At 40.1% G+C, this 24,047-nt stretch overlaps 1 protein-coding gene across 13 annotated transcripts in view; it reads left to right on the top strand.

Moving 5' to 3' along the window:
- FMNL2 (formin like 2) overlaps positions 1-24,047 on the top strand; it is a 320,067-nt gene that overhangs the window by 215,152 nt on the left and 80,868 nt on the right. For 11 of the 13 annotated variants that reach the window (XM_039469557.2, XM_074399684.1, XM_074399677.1 and 8 more), the window contains exons 4-6: positions 2,846-2,922; positions 12,856-12,939; positions 16,119-16,271. In XM_039469557.2, the coding sequence (XP_039325491.2) occupies positions 2,846-2,922; positions 12,856-12,939; positions 16,119-16,271 (314 nt within the window). The remainder of the gene's footprint in view (positions 1-2,845; positions 2,923-12,855; positions 12,940-16,118; positions 16,272-24,047) is intronic. The other 2 variants (XM_074399688.1, XM_074399687.1) reach the window with 1 other exon arrangement.

Below are 24,047 nucleotides of genomic sequence, written 5' to 3'. Positions count from 1 at the left end.
CCTTCTCTATATGCACAGCAGACTGCTTGCTCTATCCTACTGATTTTCCTCTACTCCGTTACTCCATTCCTAAGTTTTAGCTCCAAGGAAAGAATTTAAAGAGAGAATACCTTTAGCTTCCCATCCTGCACTACTTGCTCCCATCCTTTTTTTTTTTTTTGAGACGGGGTCTCACTCTGTCACCAGGCTGAAGTGCAGTGGCACAATTTCGGCTCCCTGAAACCTCTGCCACCCAGGTTCAAGCAATTCTTGTGCCTTCGCCTCCCAAGTAACTGGGATTACAGGCATGTAATAAAAAATATAAAAATGTAAAAAATTTTATATTTTTTAGTCGTGATGGGGTTTCTCCATGTTGGCCAGGCTAGTCTCAAACTCCTGACCTCAGGTCATCCACCTACCTTGGCCTCCCAAAGTGCTAGTATTACAGGTGTGAACCACTGAGCTTGGCTATTACTCCCTTTTCATGCCAAGCACTGTGCTGAGCCTCCTCATTGCTGGGAAGTGGTCTAAGAAGCTCTTGGGTTGGGTGCCCTCCAAATTCTCAAGTATGCCACCATTTTTTAGGCCTGTTTTGACAGAAAAGGGAGTGCCTCTCTTTTTCCCATCACACTGGGGGTATTTTTATTTCCTTTCTTTTTTGAGACGGAGTCTCACTCTGTTGCCCAGGCTGGAGTGCAGTTGCATGATCTCAGCTCACTGCAACCTCTGCTTCCCAGGTTCAAGTGATTCACCTGCCTCTGCTTCCTAAGTAGCTGGGATTATAGGTGTCTGCCACCATGCCCAGCTAATTTTTGTATTTTCTTTTAGTAGAGATGGAGTTTCACTGTGTTGGCCAGGCTAGTCTTGAACTCCTGACCTCGTGATCCGCCTACCTTGGCCTCCCAAAGTGCTGGGATTATAAGCATGAGCCACCGTGCCCGGCCTCTTATTTCTTATTATACCTGGATTCTGGAAACCTGACATGATCTTTTTAGATTGTCTTGGGAATGGCATTTATGGAGGAATGGTGAGAGTATCTGCTTCCTTGGGGGCCCTGGTTAGAAGCAGCTGGTGGGGAAGCCAGGGGCTTTCAGAAGAAGACAGCAGGGTGACAGGAGCCTACTGTGCTGATCTGTGCTTCAGGTCTTCATGGGCCACCAGGTCCCAGGTGTGCGCATAGCTCTTGCTGTCACACATTCTGGAATCCTTACTTCATCCTCCCTTTTCTTCTTGTCCTTGGAGGAATGTGTCAACTGCAATTGTCGCAGTAGAGGAGAGAGGTCCTTTATATTCTGAGCCAGAATTCTCAAAGCTCTTTCCTGTAAACAGCGTAACATAAAGGTGGTGCAGGTTTGTAGCACAGAGATCCTGGAGCTCTGCTTAGGAGGCGCTGATGCCAAATTTTCTTCCTTCATAGTGGCCTGAGACTGTCACTTTAAGTAAATATTTCTGTAGGAAAATGTGTTCTAAAGGACTGATACGCAGTGTAGCCCACTGGTATCTTGGAAGTGATTTACTGTCAAAAGGCTAGGGAGGTGTGTATTAATACATTTCCTATCAGAGGTGGATTCACTGGAGAAGCCCCGAGAGAGTCCTGGAAGGATAGGTGGGATTTTAACAGGTTAGGGAATGAGGAAGATCATTTCCTGTCAGGAGGGCGGTGTGCTCTGGAGGAAGGACCCTCCAAGTGAGGACTAAGGGTCAGAGGTAGCTCTACATGTTTATTTTTGGAACATGTTAGGTCATCCGGAAAAATTAACATAGCAGGTCTGAGACTGCTATCCTTAGAAAAAGGCTTGCTTGTGACCAGGCGTGTGGCTCATGCCTGTAATCCCTGCTGTTTGAGAGGCCAAGGCGGGCAAATCATCTGAAGTCAGGAGTTTGAGACCAACCTGACCGACATGGGGAAACCCCATCTTTACTAAAAATACCGAATTAGCCTGGCGTGGTGGCACAGGCCTGTAATCCCAGCTACTCAGGAGACTGAGGCAGGAGAATTGCTTGAACCCAGGAGGCCGAGTTTGCCGTGAGCCGAGATTGAACCGTTACACTCCAGACTGGACAAAAAGAGCAAAACTCTGTCTCAAAAAAAAAAAAAAAAAAAAAAGAAAGAAAAAGGCAAAAAGATAAAGGCCTGCTTGCAGGGTTGGCTTTGGCTGGTGTCTGGGAACTTGTGTTGGAAGGACGAAGGTTCCTACCATTTCCTGATAAGAATGTTTGCCTGTGCCTAAACTGTTTATGAAAACAACACAGCTTATGCTGAATTCCTCTTTTCCTTTCGGGAGTCTGAATTTTTGTTATGTGCTAGGCAGAGAGTTGCCTATTAAACCAGCCCCCAATAAAAACCTGGCCACTGAGCCTCTAATGAGCTTTATGCATGCTGTCATTGGTGACTCCTCGGGAAGGGGATTCCTGGAAGATTGCACCTGGTTTGCTGCATGTTGTATCCCATGCACCATTTCTCTTTGCTGATTTTGCCTTGTGTTCTTTGGCTGTAATACATAATCGCCATGGGTATGACTGTATGCCGAGTCCTCTGAGTTCTCCTAATGACTCACCGAAACTGGAGGTCGTCCTGGGGTCCCTGACCCACAGGGATGTTGGTCAATATTGTTGTGTGTGGGGGGGTAGGAAAATAAAATCTACTTACTGAAAGACACATTACATAAAACAAGGAATTTTTCTAGTCCTTTCTCAGTAGCTATTTTTCATGGTGAGGAAAATTTGTGTGCTTTGCAACAAAAAAAGGGAAGGGAAGCCCATTTTAGAAGTGAGGATATTTTTCATATTGTGTTAAATTTATTATAAGCTTCAGTTATAGCAGTTGCTAAAATATTTTGTGAGAATATGTGTTCTTGAATTCTAGAAATTCAGACGGCGTGTTCAAGAATCTACACAAGTGCTAAGAGAACTGGAAATTTCTTTAAGAACCAATCACATTGGGTAAGTATGCCCCTTTAACATATTAGCTCTAAAGCTTTTGGACACTTTATAAAGTAACTGAATCATATCCAAAGAATTGAGCTTCCTTATGGTTCATTATAAATTAATAGACTGAGGTTTTAGTGGATGTAACCTTTGTTAGTACTCAAATTGCTTACTGCCCAACAATCAGCGGAAGCAAGACAGATAGTCCTTGATTTGGAGTTCATAACAATCCTGTGTTTGTGTTTCTTTGCATGGGTGCAGTGAATATGGACACTTGGTTTCATGAGCGCATAGCAACTGGATGGCAAATCAGGAACCCCCAAGAGTAGACGTAGACTGAGATCTTGGAAAATCTCTAAGCTTTACTGTAGTTCTCCAAGTCGGCTAGTTGAAGCTGCTTTATTTCCCTTTCATTAATTCTCTAGAGTTGCTGGCTAGAACGGGACGGAAGCTGGAATAATGTCACCTGACTCACCTCATTGCACTCAGACACATTCTCAGTCTCTTTTTCATACATCTCAAAATCTCAGGACCATGAAGTGTAAATCCACTCTGGGAAAATAAAGTTCAGGGAATCTCTGCACTAAGCGTTTCTGAGTGTTTCCTTTAGGCAACAACATGGTTGCTTTGCCTCAGGCAAGTACAGCAGTGTTATATTCTCCCTTACCCATGGGTGGCTTAATTGTACCATGTCTTAAAATAAGATGGCTTCTCTCTGAGGCAGAATGCTATCAGGTATCCTGTTCTGCCCAAAGCACCTGCGTAACATTGGGCAAGCTATTTAACCCCTTTTGGTTTTGATTCTTTGAGCTTTACAGTGAGAGGACTATAGTCTTTTAGATCTTTAGAATTTTCCTGCGACAGTCTTTGCAGGTCAACTGGAAATGAATTTGATGTATGTATGTTGCACTTTAGTTTTACAGAGTATCCTGTAACATACAGTAAGTCCTCTCTCGTTGATAGGTTCTTCTTGGAAACCATGAGTTTAAGTGAAATGATGTTATAAAACCTTTTTCTCCCTCATCAATCTCATAATGAAAAAATGTTATTTGAGGTTAAGTTAGGACTCGATGTGGATTTACTACGTAGATAAAAGTATACTTAAGACTGCTGTAAGCCATTCAAATGGTTAATTAGCACAGATTTCAAAACAAGTTTTAGAAATTGTAGAAATGCGATTGCGATTGATAGGTTGTGAAACTTGGGTAAGAATGTTCATTTCTTAAAGGATAACCAGCAGGTTTGTCACCTCGAGAATAAAATATTCAGAAAATGAATTAACTCTAGACTTTGTCCCTGAAAATGGGCTATAGAGCAGTCAATCAGAGAGACATGATTTTAGAACTGGAAGAGAAATTAAGGATTGCCTAATGCCTCATTTTACAGATTAAAAGAATTAAAGACCAGAGAAGGTATGTGAACTGCACAGAGTCTGCAGCTGTAGAGCCAGGTGCTTTGGCTCAAGTTGCTCTGTTGCTTTTCCTGTATGACTTATGCTGGCAGCCGTTTCCCTGAAAGTAAATAAGATTATCAGGGTTTTGGGATCAAAGCAATGAGGCTTGTCTGCTGGGGATGAAGATGGTGGCAGTTTAATATTTTTGGGCATTTAGACTCAGGAAATTTAGATACTTTCCGATATTTATGGATCAGGAGCTAGATTCAGTTTGGTTTGGTCCAACCCTATGCCTTTGGCCCTTTTTCTGAAAATGGTGGAATGAACTGCAGCCAGGATTTCTACAAATTGTCAAAAAGCATTTCTTAGGATGGGTACAGTGACTCAGGTCTGTAATCCTAGCACTTTGGGAGGCCAAGCTGGGTGGATCACGTGAGGTCAGGAGTTCGAGACCAGCCTGGCCAACATGGTGAAACCCATTCTCTACTACAAATACAAAAAATTAGCCAGGCATGGTGGTGCGTGCTTATAGTCCCAGCTACTTGGGAGGCAGAGGCAGGAGAATAATTTGAATCTGGGAGGTAGAAGTTGCAGTGAGTTGAGATCGTGCCACTGCACTCCAGCCTGGGTGACAGAACAGGACTCTTTTTCACCAAAAAAAAAAAAAAAAAGCCATTTCTTTAAGCATCGCCCAAGTAATGTGAAATTGACCATCAAATACCAAAGGAAGATGATCATTTCCAACACAAACTTGGCTGATTAGAAGAACTTTGCTTGCGTTGAAGCCAGTGCTATCTGCAAGCAGTTGGAGTGGATACTATAGACATATTGAAAGATTCTTAGACTTTCTTTCATCTTTACCAGCTGAAGTTTTCCTTTGCCCACCACCTATGTGAGGCATTCTGAAAGCTTTTGCTTTAGCAGCAGAAAAATTCATGGAGACGCATCATCTGATTGTATGCAGGCAGTCACTAGCATAAACTTTCACGAAGTAAAACCACACAGCCAGATTTTGACCATCTTGCCTGTCCTGAAAACCCAAACCTGAACTCACTCTTTGTTACGTAAACTAACTGGCTTGAGCTCATTTGTAGGGAAATCTTCCGAACAATTACTCAATAATGAGGAAAATAATCAGCTTCTAAAATGAAGAATTCTTAGAATGCAAGGGTGCTATATAGGTAGCCACATATTTTATTGTGCTGTTTAAAATACTGTAATAGACAGATAATTCCGGGCTGAGTGTGGTGGCTCATGCTTGAATTCTCAGCACTTTGGAAGTCCGAGGCGGGAGGATTACTTGAGCTCAAGACTTCGAGACAAGCTTGGGTAACATAGTGAGACCTTTTGCCTACAAAAAAGTAAAAAATAAAAAATTAGCTAGGCACAATGGCACGTACCTATAGAGCCTGAGACAATGAGGCAGAAGGATCAATGGAGCCCATGAGTTTGAGGCTGCAGTGAGCCGTGATTGTGCCATTGCACTCTGAGTAACAGAGTGAGACCTGGTCTCAAAAAATAAAAGTAAACAATTAGTGTTCATTTGCTCAAAGTTTTGCTGTGCCCCTTTCTAGTTATTTAACCTTAGGTAAGTTATATGAGTTTTCTGCACTTACTATGTGACCCAAATTAAATTCTCATTGATAAAATGAGCATAATAATACTTAGCTCATAGGAATGTTGTAAGGATTAGATGACATAACTTATGAAGACCTAGTGTAGGGTCTGAATTGTAATTGTTACTCAATATATGATAGTTGTTTGTTAGTATGCTTGTTGCAAATAACATCTGCAGTATTCAACAGTGTTATATATCTCTAAGGAATTCCCTAAGGTGGAGAGTGTTACCATCTTTATGTAAAATGATCCTGACACCTAGGAGATTGTGATTCCCAGAAATTAAAAGGAGGGTAAAAGGAGGGATTACATTTACAATCTACTTGCTCTAAATTGTTCTGGGCTCATGCTTGCATTTCAAGGTTAAGGACTTGGGCTTTACCGAGATAACATTCCGAGCTACAGCTTTGTCTAGCAAAGGGCTTGTTCTGAGTTTTGATATAAGCCTAAAACTATAAGTGGAACAGTCTTCTGAGAAAGAAAATTAATTTTCTTTGAGTCAAATTGAAATAAGAATTGGAATAGAGATAATCCCATTCACTTACTCTTAGGAACTATAATAATAGAGAAGAATTGGATTATGACTTATCTAAGCTTTTGAAATGACTTGAAATTGTTTGAAATGATCCATGTTAGAATACACTGGCCATGCAATGTGAGTAGGCAGATGCCACGGTGCTGAAGATGTCAGAGTGATAGGATTTAAGTGGTGGTGAGGGTGAACTGGACAGATTTACTGGCTTTATTCTATGGATCTGGTGTGTAGGCTGTCTCTTCTTGCAGGGAATTGTAGTAAAGCTGCCTATAATGATAGAAAATTACTTTTCATCCTCAATGCAAGGTCACAGAAGTTCTGAAAGATGATCATTTCACTTTGTGTCATTGCAGTGTAGAGAGAAGAGGCATGAGATTGCAGAAGAAATGTGGCAGGTTGGCTAGGAGGGGAAGGAGGTTTGTAGGAAAGGGAAGATGCTGAGGAACTGCTGCTTAGTGACTGTCGTCTTCTGTCCTGCCTGCTGACTTCTTTATGAACCACTGCTGGCTAAGCCAGGCCAAAAAAAGAAAAACAGAAGAGTGACAAAGGCTGCTTTTAACATGCATACAACATGTACGGGTGTGTATGTGTGTGGGACTATGTGTATCAAGCTGCCTTATGATTAATTTATTCCTAGATGGTACTTTTTTAGAAAACATTAAGGTATCATTTTGTCATTTATTTTTATTTTTTATTTTTTATTTTTTTTGGAGACAGAGTTTTGCTCTTGTTACCCAGGCTGGAGTGCAATGGCGCGATCTCGGCTCAACGCAACCTCCGCCTCCTGGGTTCAGGCAATTCTCCTGCCTCAGCCTCCTGAGTAGCTGGGATTACAGGCATGCGCCACCATGCCCAGCTAATTTTTTGTATTTTTAGTAGAGACGGGGTTTTACTATGTTGACCGGGATGGTCTCGATCTCTTGACCTCGTGATCCACCCGCCTCGGCCTCCCAAAGTGCTGGGATTACAGGCTTGAGCCACCGCGCCCGGCTCATTTTGTCATTTATTAAGCACTATGTTAGTACTTTACATTTGTTTTTCTGTGTATTTCCTAGAAAAATCTTATTTACCCCTGAATCCCTGTTGTACAGATGAGAATACTGAGGGTCATTTATTAAGTATCTTGCTCAAGTTCATGTAAGTTAGAAACACTGAGATTTGAACCTAGATTTGCTCACATCTAAAGTTTGTTACCTAAACCAGCAGTTCTCACTTTTTTTTGTTTTAGAATCCCTTCATACTTTTAAATTATTTTTGAACCTCAATAAGTTTTTGTTAATTGTATCAAATCTATTAATATTTACAATATTGGGAATTAATGCTGATGGATTTTAAATGTCTTTAATAAAATGTAATATTTAATAACATTTAATTTAAATACATACATGTAAAATGTTATATATTAACATAAATATTAACACACTGTAAATTAACATAAATAACATATGAAAAATATTATTCAAAGCCAAAAAAATTGGTGACAAAGGCAGCATTGGTTTAATTTTTGCAAATTTCTTAAGCATCTGGTTAATAGTAGGCAGCTAGATTCTCCTATCCGAGTCCACATTCAGTTTGTTGTGATCTGTTCTGATTGATGTATATGTTGGCCTTATACAAACTTAGGGATGAATTTTTTTAAAAGATCTTTTCAGATAATTGTGGATATTCTTTTTTTTGTAGTATCCCCTAAATTAACAACTGGTAACTAATTCTTACAGATAGCTGTAATGTAGAGTCTGAAATCATATCCATGACTTTTTTGAGCTCTGTTACATTAAAATCCACTGGCCAGGTGTGGTGGCTCACGCCTGCAGTCCCAGGAACTTTGGAAAGCTGAGGTGGGCAGGATGGCTTGAGCCTGGGAGTTTGAGACCAGCCTGGCTAGCACGGCGAACTCCTGTCTCTTCCAAAAATACAAAAATTAGCCAGGTGTGGTGGCATGCACCTGTAGCCCCAGCTACCCAGGAGGCTGAGGTAGGAGGATCACTTGAGCCTGGGAGGTCGCGGCTGCAGTGAACCATGATTGTAACACTGCACTTCAGCCAGGGCAACAGAGTGAGACCCTGTCTCAAAAAATCCTTTGTGCTATCTTGCATTTTGAAACGGTCTTTTTATCCATACATGATCGATCTTATGACATGATTTCTTAACATCGTACATTGGCCATTTGGAAGATAACTCAGTGAAATCATGTTTCTCAAATGTTAAAGCATATCACTTTACCATATTTTTAAAAATCACACTTGTTAATAACCACCAGTCTGATTAGAATGTATTTTCAGTATTGAGAAGCTGTCGAACTGATGGTAGTGAATACAGGTTTTCCAGAATTCTAATTTTGGTTCAAAAGCTCAAAGTTTGTCATCAACAACAAATGCTGTGTTGTCCCTAAAAGGACGGACTCACTTCATTTTTGAGTAAATGTCTGCCACATACCCGAAACTCAGTCACCATAGTTTGTCAGTCTTTTTTACAAGTAAATTGACAGTCCATGAAAAAACGGCTAGTTCAGCTCACAACTCACTTGCATAGATGCTTTTCCTTGAGACAGCCGTGCCGTTGGACAGGTAGCAGAAGTACTTTGTGTGAGCTTCGCATTTTGTCACGCTGAAAGATTAAAAAGATGTGTACTAAATCAGGAAGCTTTAATAAAACCAATGTTTTTTATTGCTTATCTAAGGGCATTCTGAACTGAAGCTGGCTTTTTCTCCCTCCTGAGCGCATGGAGTGACACGTAAAGTCAACAGGTGTCCTCTTGGGTTGTAGCAGTTTTACACACTATTTCTTTGGCATTATGAGTGTCAGTATCAACAAAATGAAAACAACTAATGTCCTAATATTTTTGCGAAAATAATTTTATCCTCACAGGTGCCCCGAGAGGGTTTCAGGGACCTCTAGTGGTGTGTGGGCTCTACTTTGAGAATCAGTTTCCAACACTGCCTACCAGAGTAGAGCTGATGGCCAGTGTTGAATCTGCACAGTGCTGCTTTCTCTTGTTTTTCATGATTTTTCATCAACTTCAGTTCCGACCGTATGTCTGTAGGACCTCTCTCTAAAGGAGTCTGGCAGAGGGAATTAAGTGCTTGCTCCTTTGTCTTGTGTGTGCATCTTTGGGCCAGTTGGCTTGATCTTAGAAATTGAAAGCCAGGAACATCTCTTCAGATCTATATGAGGAAAAATAAGGTTCTAAGATTTGCGGAGACAGAATAAAGTTTTGAAATCTGTGACCAGCCTACAATAAAACAGTGACTGTTGGCATTGGTGCTTACATCTCTTCCTTGCACCCAGTTTCTTCCAGAGCTCTTTGTCCTTGTCCCTGTCTTTATCAGCTCCTAAGAATCTGATTTAGAATTTTCCTAAATTCAAATTTACAGCATATGGTAATTACATTGAATCCGTGAGGCACTCAGGAAGTTATGCATTCTGTCAGAGTTAGAAATAATTGAGCTTTCCAAAACCTATAATCACCTAATTTGAAACCATTTGCCCATTGGCAACATACTAAAAAGTGTGTGTAGCACACACAGAGGTGAAATGGAAATAATTTACTATGGGAACCCTAAATATATGATAGAGTCGTTGCATGATCATTTACATAAATCTGCAAAATGAGGCATCCATATTCTTTGAATGCTTTTAGATTCCAGATACTGGTTTGAAAGTTGCTCATTTTCATTTTCACCTGTTTTCTTTCCTTACTCTTTCGTTTCTGTAGAAGTTCACTTTCAACTTGAATTGAAAGTGGAGTTCTCCACTCCAACTGAAAGTGACCAGTTCTCTTTAATACAGAAAGTTCCAAGTTAAGAATGTGTAGGGACTGAGAGAATAGTTAGAAAAATAGGGACTCATTTTTGCTTATCATCCATACCCTTATTGTTGAAATGACTTTGCTAAGCTAACCTGATACCATTTGATAAAGTGGGGAAGGTAGTCAGCTCTGAAAGACTGATCTCATTATTTCCTAAGTTTTAGGCAGGGGTGTCAGAACTGGATCCAACCCCAGGGAGGATCTTGTCACTTTTAGAAAGATGTTAACTGCATGACATTAAGTCAGGTGTAGAACATGCCACACTTTAGCTGACCCTTTAGGAGGTAGCCACTAAGCTCTTACCTTTACTTGGAAAATTGTCTTTGAGGCCCTTTCACTGAAAGTCAGCAAGTGGAGATGGAGGCATGGATAAGGACACTGAAGTGAAGTAAGAAGAGCCAATTAGCATTCTTTATCCCTGCATCAAAACATACGCAGGTTAGCTTGTTAAGTGAATTGTAGCTCTGCCTGTACTTGGCTATTTCCTACCTTGAAAAAATTCAGTTTTTCATCTTTAGGTTGCTTGTTTCTTGTCCCATTGGTGGCTGAACTTTCCAAGTGAGTTGGAGGTGCCTGCCAGTGGTTGACACAAGGGCAGGCACTGAGTGGTCTGCACTCTGGAGAGGCTGGGTGGTCTGCACTCTGCAGAGGCTGCTTGTGGAAAATCAACAGAAGAAACGACAATGGCTGCTTCTCTTAGCTCCTAAATTAGTGTATTCTTATGAGCCACTGAGAATATGTGAAACTGAGATTGCTTTTAAAAGTCTGGACTCCTGTGATTATTTTTCATATTAAAAAGACACCCACCACCGAGGGCCAGTTTAAATTGTACAATCAGAACCCACAGTCCAGACCAATGGAAAAGCCTAAGCAAGGCTAAGGTGCTTGAATTTAAAGATTTTCTAATTTTCAGATTTTGATAGTGAGTTCCAGACTTTAAGTCTTCAGCCAGTTACAAAACAGAAAAAATTCTTTTTACTATTTCTAAGCTTCTAGTTACTAGCATTTACACATGATCAATGTCTCCTGAGACCTAGCACCATAGAAAGTAATTAAAATAAATAAAAAATAAGTAGTAGACGCTGTGAGATCGTGTCTGTGGCTGTTTTGAAATGACACTTCAGCCACCAGTAGTACCCAGCCCTGTTTTGTTTAGATTTCATAACAAAGTCACTTTGTGAGGCCTATCATTTGGTATTTTCTTTGCCACTGTTGCCACTCCAGGTCTCTCTTAAGTGAAATGCTATGCATTTATAGGCAGCTATGTCAAGTGCATAGGTTTTGCAGTTGCCTCTCTGAGGCATTTCGGGGGCGGAAAACACAGGGAAAGCTTTCTACTTGACCACTTTGCTGCCTCCTGGAACTACCTGCAGACCTGGGCTGGGTATGCATCGTGGAGATGACAGGACTAGAAGAAAGAATGAGCTTGAGAATGAAACAAAGAACCCCTTCCCCCTGCCAGAAATTAACAAAACAAAACAGGACACAAATGTCCTGGATCCATGAGATTGTTTTCTTCCTTTTAAGACAAAGACCTCAAGGTGTTGCTCATTCTTAAGGGATATTTGGTAGTATTGTCCTGTTGTTTTAATAACTAGCAAAACTGGCTTCCATAGTCTATCATGTCCATAGCTGGTCAACCTTTATAGCTTTGTGTTTCTGGAGGAAAGCAACCACTGTGGAATGCAGGTGGCAGATGTATGTCAAGTGGCATTTCAGCGATAGTAATAGACCTTTTAATTTATTATTTGTTGGAGTTTGAAACTTAGTGAAGGTTTAATCAGGTATTGTATTTTGTTTGAAGATAATACACTGGAGGAAATCTGTAAAAGTGGGTGATGACATTTTACATCTACCTTTCTAAAGATTCTGTTTGACCACCCTGTCAGGATTATTATGAAGAACAAATAAGAATGTATAAACATACTCCATGAACTGTGGCACACCATTCAAATGCAAGGTGGTGGTATTTAAAAATAAATTTTTAAAAAACATATTTATCACGTGCTGGTCTTGATGATGGTACGCAGTGCTTGCAGCTTTTCAAAAGGTTTTAACATTCATGGAAAAAGTTAAGCAAATCATTATCCCTATTGAATTTCTAGAAGCCCATAAACACTGGCCTCTGATTGGCTAGTTGAGTGGTTTCTGTAGCTTAGTGTGCCGAGGAGTTGAACTTGGATTTGGAATCCCGCCTGGATTTTTGTGGTTATGTTGTCATGTCCCCCGTCTGCCTCATTGTTCGTAGTCTTCCTTCCACAAGTAAGCTGTAGATCAATTGTGGTGGAAAGAGTACATTAAGTCTTCGTTAAAGAAAGTTTCTGACAGATTATCTTAAATTCTCTAAGCACTGAAATGCAAAGATGGCCCACGTGCACTTTTTGGCCCTTGTTTTTGCACATTAAAAAGTTGTGGTTTTCTTGGTTACCGTATCTAAAAAGCTCCTGCCTCACGTGCCGTCGTCTCGGCCTTCCTCCCTGTGTCCTTTCAGGCAATGAAAGTTTCTGGTGGAAAAAACAAAACTTTGCACTGTTTTTTGTTCGGCAGATCATGTGATCAGTTGCGCCAATGACTTTTTTTTACCCCCCCTAACAGATGGGTCAGAGAATTTCTGAATGAAGAAAACAAAGGTCTTGATGTTCTAGTGGAATATCTCTCATTTGCACAGTACGCAGTAACGTAAGTAAAACTTGGCATGCTTGCATTTAAATTTTATGTGGTCACAGAAGATGCAACTCGTTGGTAAAATTATACACCACACAGAGGGCAGAAACTCAGAAGCAGATGTGCTAGGGCTTAGGGAGGTTTGTTTCTGTTTGGGTAACTAAAAACAAATCACATAATTGATATTAGAAATGCCTTTAAGGCAGAAGTAAAACAGGTGAGTAAAATTCATGCTTAAAGGGACCCTTATTTTCAAAAGTAATGCTTTCTTTAGGGCTTAAGTTACAAATATGGTAGAGTAGTTTAACAGTTAGTACAAGAGATATGTGATAAATCGCTAGGTGATGCAAAAGAATGATTCCCTTTCTATTTTAAAAATGATTTATAGAAAATGATTGCAGAAACATTGTTGTTACTGGAAGGAGCAGTAACAACCAGCTGTCCCTTTTTCCTTTGTATGTATTTGTATTGTTTTGATTCCCTGCCCATAAGCTGAAGGGGAGTAAAAACTAGGGGCAGAGCAGGAAAGAAATACCAACCTATTTAACCTCGTTTTGTTATTTCATAAAATTCTCCCATTTTCTTGGCTTCCAGAATGGTTTACAAGACTCAAAAGTGTACATCTGAATGAGACATTGTCTTCCCCAGATTTTCTCCTTTAATCAGAAAACATCCCAGTATCCACAAATACACACTCATACACACAGATTGAAGCAGTAATATTTGTTTTTTAATTTCACTGGAAGACATTTCAGCCTAGGTGGTGTTTTTTTTTTCCCCATTCTTGTTTTACAAGCAGTGACTTGTTTTTATAAGTGCCTCACTCCAGAAGAGTCCTAAGACTTAACCAGATGCTATCTTATAATCCCCATTACTTCTTTGAGAATTTGTGAAGAGAAAGCTATAATTATTCCTAACTTACAGATGCAGAAACGAAACTATTGACTGAAACTGTGTTGATATATTTCAGTTTTGATACTTCTCATGTATTAGATGGAATGGACTAAGAAAAACCAATAGACAGATTCTTACCTTCCTGAGAAATGGTCTTCCAAAGGATGTTTCCTATCTATTTCCATTTTATCAAACACTGCGAGTCTCCCTTATACGTTATGTTATATGACAAGAGAAAATAATATTACCTGCCTTGTTGGGTGTTTTAAAATCTAGAGTAATATTTATGCAATTCAGAGAGGACTAAGAAATGTCAGGAAGAATGGGTAAGAACAGCATGCTGTATTTTCTGGTTGTGCTAATGAATCCTTTACCTACATGACAATAGAGCTTGCAACGAGCTTTCCCAAATGGACCTTCACAGAAGACCAGGAAAGGAGTTGCTCCTATGCGGGAGTTCCTGTAGTCTACAGCATAAGACAGCAGCACACAAAAGATTAGAATTCAGAGTTTTGTTTTTTAATCTTGTACCTTTGTTGTTTTTTTTTAAACAGCAGTTGCTTTATACTATTTTCTTAGTGGCTTTGGTTGGCTTTCATTGGATAATAAATTTTTTGGTCATCTTTCTTCAAACTAATGGGCTGAAAAAATTTCTTACTCTTCCTTGGCATGTGACAATTTCCTAGCCCATGAGATATGAGCAACAGACTCATAGTGCATCCCTAAAAGAGAACCACTATTTTTTTGTGTGAGACAGAGTCTCACTCTGTCACCCAGGCTGGAGTGCGGTGGCACAATCTTGGCTCACTGCAACCTTCACCTCCTAGGATCAAGTGATTCTCCTGCCTCAGCCTCCTGAGAAGCTGGAATTACAGGTGCTCACCACTGCCCCAGGCTAATTTTTGTATTTTTAGCAGAGGGTTTTTTTGCCATGTTGGCCAGGCTGCTCTCAAACTCCCGACCTCAAATGATCCACCCGCCTCAGCCTCTCAAAGTGTTGGGATTACACATGTGAGCCACCGCAGTCAACCTAGAAGCACTCATCTGTATGTGTGTTTCCTTTTTGTGCTGTGAGAGTGGGGAGGAGCTGAGAGGAACGCATGCCAAATGGCATGGGAGCTGCAGAGTAGCCCAGCAAGGGAGTCGGTGCCACCAGTGACTTCAGGGTGCCCTCTTTGTCTTACCTTCTCTTATCTCAATAATAGCTTTCTCTTTTTAGCAGTCAAAATTTTATTAGATTACCCCATTCTACCTCTTTCATGTTCGGCATTACCTCCTGCAGCCAAAGGCATGACAGAATTGTGATCAGATGCCTCCATGGACTTTGTGCTATCTATCAGTCTCTGCTTTCTGATTAGTCGTTAATAGGTAGAAGTCGTCACCGATTTTCAGATGCAGATTCTAAGCAAATATTTTATTTTGGCATTTATATTTTATAAAATGTTATACTTTGATTTCCAGTATGCATTATTGTTTTTTCTTCTGCAGTATCTTCCAACATTTTCCTAAGGATGTTAAGTGTAGCTGCCTTCTGATTGTTCTTCTCTCTGATCAGATGTTGCTATGGATAGAAACAATTAATACAATTTTTTGTTTTTGAGAAAGCAGTTACTGACTTTGTGAGGGGAGAAATGCATGGAACACAAAAGCCTGTTTAAAAACTTTGTTCCTAAAACTATACAAGAATGTGCAACTTAACTTGCCGTTTATTCTAACATGGTTAACATGAGTAATAACCTCAAAAAATGTCAGAGAAACAACAGTCTTACTTTAAAGAGCACCACATTGGGAGGGAGATTCCAAAATCAAAGCAAATCCATAACTTTGCTAGTAATGTATCACATATGCTTGGAAAAGTACACTTGCCAACACATTAGGAGAAAATGCTCAGTGAAAATTGATGGGTAGGAATAAATTACTATAACCCTAACATATTGCCTTGTTAAAGCAAAATGAAGACAGCTGTAAGATCTTTTCCCCTCTTCCATCATAGCAATGTTAGCAATTGGTAAGTTAGCAAGCCTTATAAAGTAAAATACAAATAGTATATCACTATTTATTTTTTGCTGTTAATTGTTGCATTATTCTTTCGCCATACCCATTATTTGTCATTCTGTATTTTTAAAGCTAACACTGAGCCCTAGAAATTCTGTTCTATTTCCTTTTTAGTTTTCTTTGTCTATAAAGACTTTTCATACTAAGGTGCAGATGTATTACAGGAACAGCAAGTTATACATGTTCGTTTATGCGTGTGAATGTGATTTTTTTCAGTCTCCAATGACGTTTCTCTGTTGTTTTAGTTTTGACTTTGAAAGTGTGGAGAGTACTGTGGAGAGCTCGGTGGACAAATCAAAGCCCTGGAGCAGGTCCATCGAGGACCTGCACAGAGGGAGCAACCTGCCCTCACCTGTGGGCAACAGTGTCTCCCGCTCTGGAAGACATTCTGCACTGCGGTGAGTTCGTTGAGTGAGGAGGCAACTTTAGCAGGGTGCACTGGGACAGCGGGTCCTATGTCTTTTGATGGTTTTGGGCCCTGTATCTCATAAGTTGCCACACAGCGCTCTCATTTGCAATGAGGTCTAAATGAAAGTTCTTCAGAAGATGCTGAGGTCTTCCCTTGGGCAATGTTTAATGACTTTAAATAACTTTCTGGAAGCACCATACCTTGATTGAGCACAGAAGGTGAGAAAATTCTGCTGCCAAGTGATAGAACAGGGGTAGTCTCATAGGCAGATAAAGTTTTAAAACCAGGGGAATGTTGACATCCTGACGGAGGTACTGTTTGCAAGGTAGAGGCAGCACTTAGAGATCCAGGGATCTGAAGAGCCCTTTGTTACCCTTCGTTCTTCTGCTCTCTTTCATTTCTCCAGTGGCAGCTCAGGTTGTGTGCTCTGGAGTATTTTCTTAGCTGTAGGTACAGGATGCTACTGTGATGATTTTTATTAGTGAGATGCCATTAAGCAGTGTTTCTTTGATTAGGTATGCTTCAATTGTCAACCTTTTTTTTTTCTTTTTCCTGAGACGGAGTCTCGCTCTTGTCATCCAGGCTGGGGTGCAATGGCATAATCTTGGCTCACTGCAACCTCCACCTCCCGGGCTCAAGCAGTTCTCCTGCCTCCGCCTCCCACGTAGCTGGGATTACAGTCGCCTGCCTGCCACCACGCTCAGCTATTTTTTTTTGTTGCTGTTGTTTTAGTTTTAGTAGAGATGGAGATTTACCACGTTGGGCAGGGCAGTCTTGAACTCCTGACCTCAGGTGATCTGCCCACCTCGGTCTCTCAAAGTGCTGGGATTACAGGCGTAAGCCACCACACCCAACCAATTGTCAGCCTTATGTTTCCTCCTAAGTATTCCCTTCTCATCTCTCCTGGCTAAGGGAGGATTGGTGCTGACCACTTATACTAGTTTAATATCACTGAAGTTGTTCATTCATGCAGATTCATTCACTGGAAAATATTTTTGTACTTCTTATGTGTCAGGCATAGCACTTAGAACTAATTGTATATTGGTGGGTAAATCAGACTCCTACCTGTGAGGACAGAGATATCTAGAACAAGTTTGTAAAGGTTTCTATGGTCCATGATTTTAACATAAATCTTTATTAATAAGACCCTCATTCCAAAATGTTGCTTACTCTTTCTTTTTGTTTTTTTCTATTTTGCCCCCTTAGTTACTCTTTCTAGCTTAAAGTGTTTCTGTCTTATTTCAGGCATGATCTGCCAAGAGGACATTATTTCTCTAAGTGTTTACGATCACTCCGGGTATTCACTGTAGTAGAATCTCTGTGTCAGATTGCAGTCAGTGAATACCTTTCAGACCTTTGGATTTGGCTGCCTAATTACCTCTTGTCCCTTTGACTTGGGTTTTGTCATGGGAAGTTAAACATATCTCTGTAATGATGGTCAGTTCTGCTGAAGGATTTGATGTTTGAGTATGATACCTCCAATACATCATTCAGATTTTCCTTTTAGAACTGGAAAAAAAATGTTAATGGGTTTAGGATGAATTAATTCAATAATGATAAAGAGCGGGGTTTTAATTCACCTCATTATATTTGCAGTAGGCCATGGGTTATGCAACCTACTAATCTGCATCAACGTCACAGGTGGGCAGGAATATATGGACTGATTTGGCAGAGATATAAAGAAAGGCTAATTGTGTGAAGAATTCCCTGATCACCTTGGCACTGGAATGGAAATTCTCACCACTAATTTAACTATAATTATTTGTAAGGCATTTAATTTACAAAGTACATTTTAATTTGGTTTTCTATCATCATACACTTAGAAAATATCATACATTGGCAAGCTACCACCTTAACAAGGATTCATTTTTCTGGTTAATAATTCAGTATGCCTACTTTTTAAAGTATTTTTTCCAGTAGAGTGAAAGAATCGGGAAAATCTGGGAAACTTCACAGGTTCAAGGAGGAGGTGTAACCCTGGATGCTGCAGGTCGAGGGGCATCCAAGGCCAGCCTGATTTGCTTCGTCGTTTTGGTTCAAGGTGGATCTTGCTAGAGTTAATTTCAAATTTTTTTCAAGCTCAAGGACAGAACATTTAAATTTCCTTTGATTCTGCTTTATGGTTTCTAATCGCTCAAGAAAGCTGATAAGACAGTAACTTTCATGCCACTTAAGGACTGGAAGCTTAGATTTTTGTTTTGTTTTTAAACAATGTATATCAATAGTTTTTCTGGTCTTGTGGTTTGTGGGTTTATGTATGGATTCTAATTCTATGTTTGCTCATTGGCTATAGCATCTATGACTTATAAAAAACAGTAATCAGAAATATTGGCATATGGTACATGTTGCTTTTCAGATGCCAAAAATTGCTTACGTTTTTTTCTCTTCCTCCTCTCTCCCCACACTGCCCTCACTTTCGGCTTGCTTTTTATTGTCCTCCCTTTTCTTTCTGCCATCTCATTTCTGATTGTCTTCTCCTTCTCTGCTTTGTCCCTTCTTGTCCTGCTGTTGCCTCTTCCTCTGGTTCCTCTCATCTCATGCCCCGACCAGATTGATTTCTCTGCCTGAGTATCATCAGTTCCAATACCACTAGAGCTGCTTCTCCCTGTTGCCTCTGGAGCAGCTTCAGTTTACACACTGATGATGAGGCCTCAAGGCCTCAAACTGGAAAAATCTCATAAGTCACGGGTGAAAACGAGACCCAGGCGAGCTCACAGGGCATGGTGGCAGGGCGTTCTGACTGCTCTCCATGTTATAATGTGATACCCTTGTGGCTTTGTGCTGACATGCCATGCTAGAATAAAGCCCACTGCCTTTTCAACTTTGATACACTCTGTTATCATATTATGATTCCTCATTTTTAGACTTTGAACCTTTATGGTATATTTTAATAGCACAGGTTGTTTTTTTTGTTTTTTGTTTTTTGTTTTTTTTTTTTGAAAAAAATATAAATTCATGCTCTATGGAGATGATTTATTCTGGTAGTTTTGTTTAATTAGTATATGTCTTCTGTATCTAAATGCAGATTTTAGTTCCTTCTTCCTAATCTCCCTATAATAAAACAGATACAGTACACTTATCTTGTATCACTTAGCAAAAGGATTGGTTAATCTTGGGGGAAAAAATGAGATTTCAGGAAATATAAAACATGTTGTAAATGGGCTTGATTAAAGAAAAAAATGAAAAACACTGCATTCACCTGGGCGCAGTGGCTCATGCCTGTAATCCCAGCACTTTGGGAGGCCAAGGCAGGAGGATCACTGGAGGTCAGGAGTTCAAGACCAGCCTGGCTTACATGGTGAAACTCCATCTCTACTAAAAATACAAGAAAAAATGGAAAAAAAAATACGAAAAACTAACTGGGTGTGGCGGTGTGTACCTGTAATCCAAGTTACTTGAGAGGCTGAGGCATGAGAATCGCTTGAACCTGAAAGGCAGAAGTTGCGGTGAGCCGAGATCACACCATTGCACTCCAGCCCAGCGACGGAGCGAGACTCTTGTCTCAAGAAAAAATAGAAAAACATTGTATTCTAAAATAGAAGGTTTTGACCAAATTCTAGTGTTGATACAAATTCTCCTCCTTGTAGTCATACTTTACTTTTTAATCATTTAAAATTGATTGCTAAACATTTTATATCATAACATACCCCTTGAGTCATATCAGCTGTTGGATTCTGTATTACCATGTATTTGTCTGCCTGGCTAGAGGGAAAACTGTTGATATTGGTGCAGTAGAGACCTGGTTTATATTGTCTCCTAAAATTAGAATGTAGTGTGCCTTCGGTTAAGGTAGGTTTCTGTCAGTGCGGCTACAGAGCTAGCTAAATTTAACAATGGTGTCTTATAGGCACATTTGTGCACATTAGATCTATGAGAACAAAGGCTGTGTTACTTCAGATGCAAGAGAAAATACTTTACAATTTTTAAGAGTGTCCAAGTTAATGCTATTAACTCAAGTAAAAAATGACATAGTAAGTAAATGAATTTTTAAAGAAAGAAGTGGAGTACTAACTTAGGGTTTAGAGGAAGGGAGAAATTTAAACTGGACTTCAGACAATGGCCAGAGTTGGTCCTCAGGGTAAGGAAAGGTTGCCCTAGGTGGAGGGGAAGTGCAATAATATGAGATGAGCACAGGTCTGCATAAAAAGATCGGGCATGCTAGAGAAAGAGGCAAGAACCTGTCCTTTCAGGGACAGATGCTTTGTGATGGAGGTGGAGAGCTATCCAGTGGAGAGAGGAAGTCATAAAACAGAAACCGAGATTCACCCTTGCTATTGATCTTTGTAACCAGGGATGATCATTTCATAACAATTACATAATCCTGCTCATCTTTTCCTTAAAATTTTTTTGTCTTCCTTTACTTTCCTGAATGTACCCATAGTTTACATATTCCCATTGTAATGGTTTATTTTCAAATAATATATTTTCTTTAAAAACAACACCAAGATTCACATTGCCTTTAATATGTTAACTACCATTAATATTTATTCTACACTCCCCTAGAGTAAGAGTTTGTTTTTCTGATGATGATGATGATGATGATAATGATATTTTGAGACAGGAGTTTGTTCTGTTTGCCCAGGCTGGAGTGCAAGTGTAGCTCACTACAGCCTCAACCTCCTGGGCTCAAGAAATTTCCCCCTTCAGCATCCCAAGTAGCTGAGACTACAGGTGTGTGCCACCATGCCTGGCTAATTTTTAATTTTTTTTTTTCTGTGGAGATACAGTCTCACTATGCTGCCCAGGCTGGTCTTGAACTTCTGGGCCCAAACGGTCCTCCTGCTCAGCTTCTCAAAGTGCTGGGATTACAAGTGTGAGCCACCGTGCCTAGCCAAGATAATTACCTTCATGGAATGGCATTTCATGAATAGTCCTTATCTGAATATTTGCCACTTGTATGCTTAGTGGATTTACATGAAGAGACGAAGAATTCAGGTTTAGGTCCTTGTTATCTATTTGTAGCACTCAGTCCCATTCCTGTTGGTGGTTTTCATGGAAATAATTCTTGAAAGTATTTTAAAATAGTACAAAGATATAGATAGTGTTGATGTAATTTTTATTGGTGAGAAAGGCTTTTATTGAACGTCTGCTGTGTGCCAGCCACTGTACTCAGGGGATTTGCTGTTCACAATTTACTGCCTCTCAGAGATAGCTACTGTTACTACTACTGTGAGGAAGCTGGGGCCTGAAGTAGTAGTTAAACAACTTGCCTTAGATCAAACAGTAAGGGACCGAGGCAGGATTTGAATTAAAGTGGCCTTATCCAGGATTGGAGGAAACACACAAGAGGCCTCAGCAAATTCTTTTAGCTGTGGTCCAATGCCTTCACGGGCAAGATTGATTATGGACTCAGTATGTAAGGGGTGCCTTGCCAAGTGCTACAGATACAGCAGGATATATTCAATAATGTATTCGTGTGTGATTTGTGGCTGACAAGGGACTTAAGTATATATATATATATGTTTATGTGTATACACGAGCATATATATGAAATGTCACGTGAGTGTCACGAAAACTATCAATATGGAAATGTAGAGGCGAGAGTGAAAAACAGAACCTAGGGAGTGATTTATGTGACTTGGTGTGGATGGGAAACAACAATCCGTAAGACCTGGAGGAGTGGCTGGGAAAAGGGAGAAGTCAGGAGGGTGGTCTGAGTGGAGGCTCGTGGTGAGACCGCATCGTTCCTTTAGGAGACGATGGAGAGATGAGCCTGGCTGCAAGCTGTTGAGAGCCAGTTTATGTACCATTTTGAAGGTTAGTCTGTGAAATTGTCGTGACAGCTCATTGGCAACAGTTTTGTAGGTTTTTGAAAAGAGGGGATAATATGGGAAGAACATAGAAATATTTCCACTTAAAAGTCACAGGAGTGAGTTGGTTTCCTTGGACACTTTTTACATGGGACTATGTCCTGATTAATTAGCCTCCCAATAGCAAAACGCCTTTGACAAATGGACTGTAATGAAAAATCAGAAAAATAAGGCTAATAATGACTCTCCATTCATAGGATGGGTCGACAGCCTCCCTTTACATTTACTCCATTTAAAAAGTATGTGCCGGAACCTTTCATTAGAGGCTCTGATCTAGCTCTTGTCTGGTCCTCCCGTGAGACATATAGACAACATTTCAATGCCTGATTTAAAAGTTCATTTGGAATTTTGTTTACTTTTTTCTTTCTTTCCCTCTTTTTCTTCTTGATCCCTCTACCTCTACTTTGAATTATCTGGATTCAACTGTTTCACCTCTGTTTCTTTTGGCTATAGAGACAGTCAGAAAAATGCCTGGCTCCTTTTTTTAGCATCATATATTTTATGAGTTTAATTGATAGAAGAAATATGCCCAAGTGATGTCATGTCTGAAGGGTAAGAAAGAGGAAACCTAAAACCCCTAATCTTGGTTAAATTTCTGTTAGCCCAGACCTTGGAACCATAAAAGACTGGTACAATTCTGCCAAATTCTGTAACATACCTCACTGGTGTTGCATTTCAGGGATTGAACCCTTACATCAGCTTCCAAGGGAGTTCTATACTATTCTTTATTTATAGGTAGATATTAGTTTGAGATCTGAATAGTGTGACAGACTGCATTTTGCTTACAAAAATGCTTTTTGTAAAAGAGAAAATATACCTTTTCTTTTTCTTGTTCCCGTTAGGGCCTAGATATTAGAAATCTCACAAATGTTGGCAGGGAAGCTCCATAGAAGGTTGTGAAAAACCTTTTGATAGACTCCAGAAAAGCCTGGTTGGGTCAATTTAGGAAACATTCTTTCAAAGTTCTGTGGTATTATGCAGTCTGGGTAACTGAAGCTCAGGGAGAGAGACAGACATGTACAAAACTCATATACTAGTGTAAGTCTACATGTCTAGAAATAAGTGTATATTGTTGAGAGAACAGGTGGTGATCACAGTTACTTTGGGACATTAATGTTTTTTGGTTTTTTTTTTTTTTTTTTTTTTTTTTGAGACAGACTCTCACTCTGTCACCCAGGCTGGAATGTAGTCGTGTGATCTCAGCTCACTGCAACCTGCACCTCCCAGGTTCAAGCAATTCTCCTGCTTCAGCTTCCCAAGTAGCTAGGACTGTAAGCAATCACCATAACACCCAGCTAATTTTTGTATTTTTTAGTAGAGAGGGGTTTCACCATGTTGGGCAGGCTGGTCCTGAACTCCTGATCTCAAGTGTTCTACCCGTTTTGGCCTTCTAAAGTGCTGGGATTACAGGCGTGAGCCACCACACCCAGCCCATTTTGGTGTTTTCTAAGTGCTTCGTACTTTCACATGTACTAGTCTGTTCTCCAGCTGCTGTAAGGACATACCCAAGATTGCGTAATTTATGAAGGAAGAGATTTAACTGACTCACAGTTGAGCATGGCTCTGGAGGCCTCAGGAAACTTACAATCATAGTGGAAGGGGAAGAAAACATGTTCTTCTTTACATGGTGACAGCAAGGAGAAGTGCTGAGCAAAGGGAGATATGACTCTTATAAAACCATCAACTTTCATGAGAACTCACTATCATGAGAACAGCATGGAGGTAACCACCCCATGATTCAATTACCTACCACTGGGTCCCTCCCACGACACATGGGGATTATGGGAACTGCAATTCAAAGTGTGATTTAGATAGAGACATAGCCAAACCATATCATTACAGATATAAATCTCTGAGCAAATCCAGTGTTTGATCTCTTCTAGTTTTTTTGCTCACGAGTAGAGGTCTTTCTCCTATACCCCAAGAATTTTCATAAACACACCACTTAGTACTTA

Source organism: Saimiri boliviensis, chromosome 5 (genome assembly GCF_048565385.1).
Source record: "Saimiri boliviensis isolate mSaiBol1 chromosome 5, mSaiBol1.pri, whole genome shotgun sequence".
In the NCBI taxonomy this organism is placed as follows: Eukaryota; Metazoa; Chordata; class Mammalia; order Primates; family Cebidae; genus Saimiri; species Saimiri boliviensis.
The sequence above is the reverse complement of the archived record's forward strand: the minus strand, read 5'-3'. Positions and strand labels throughout refer to the sequence as shown.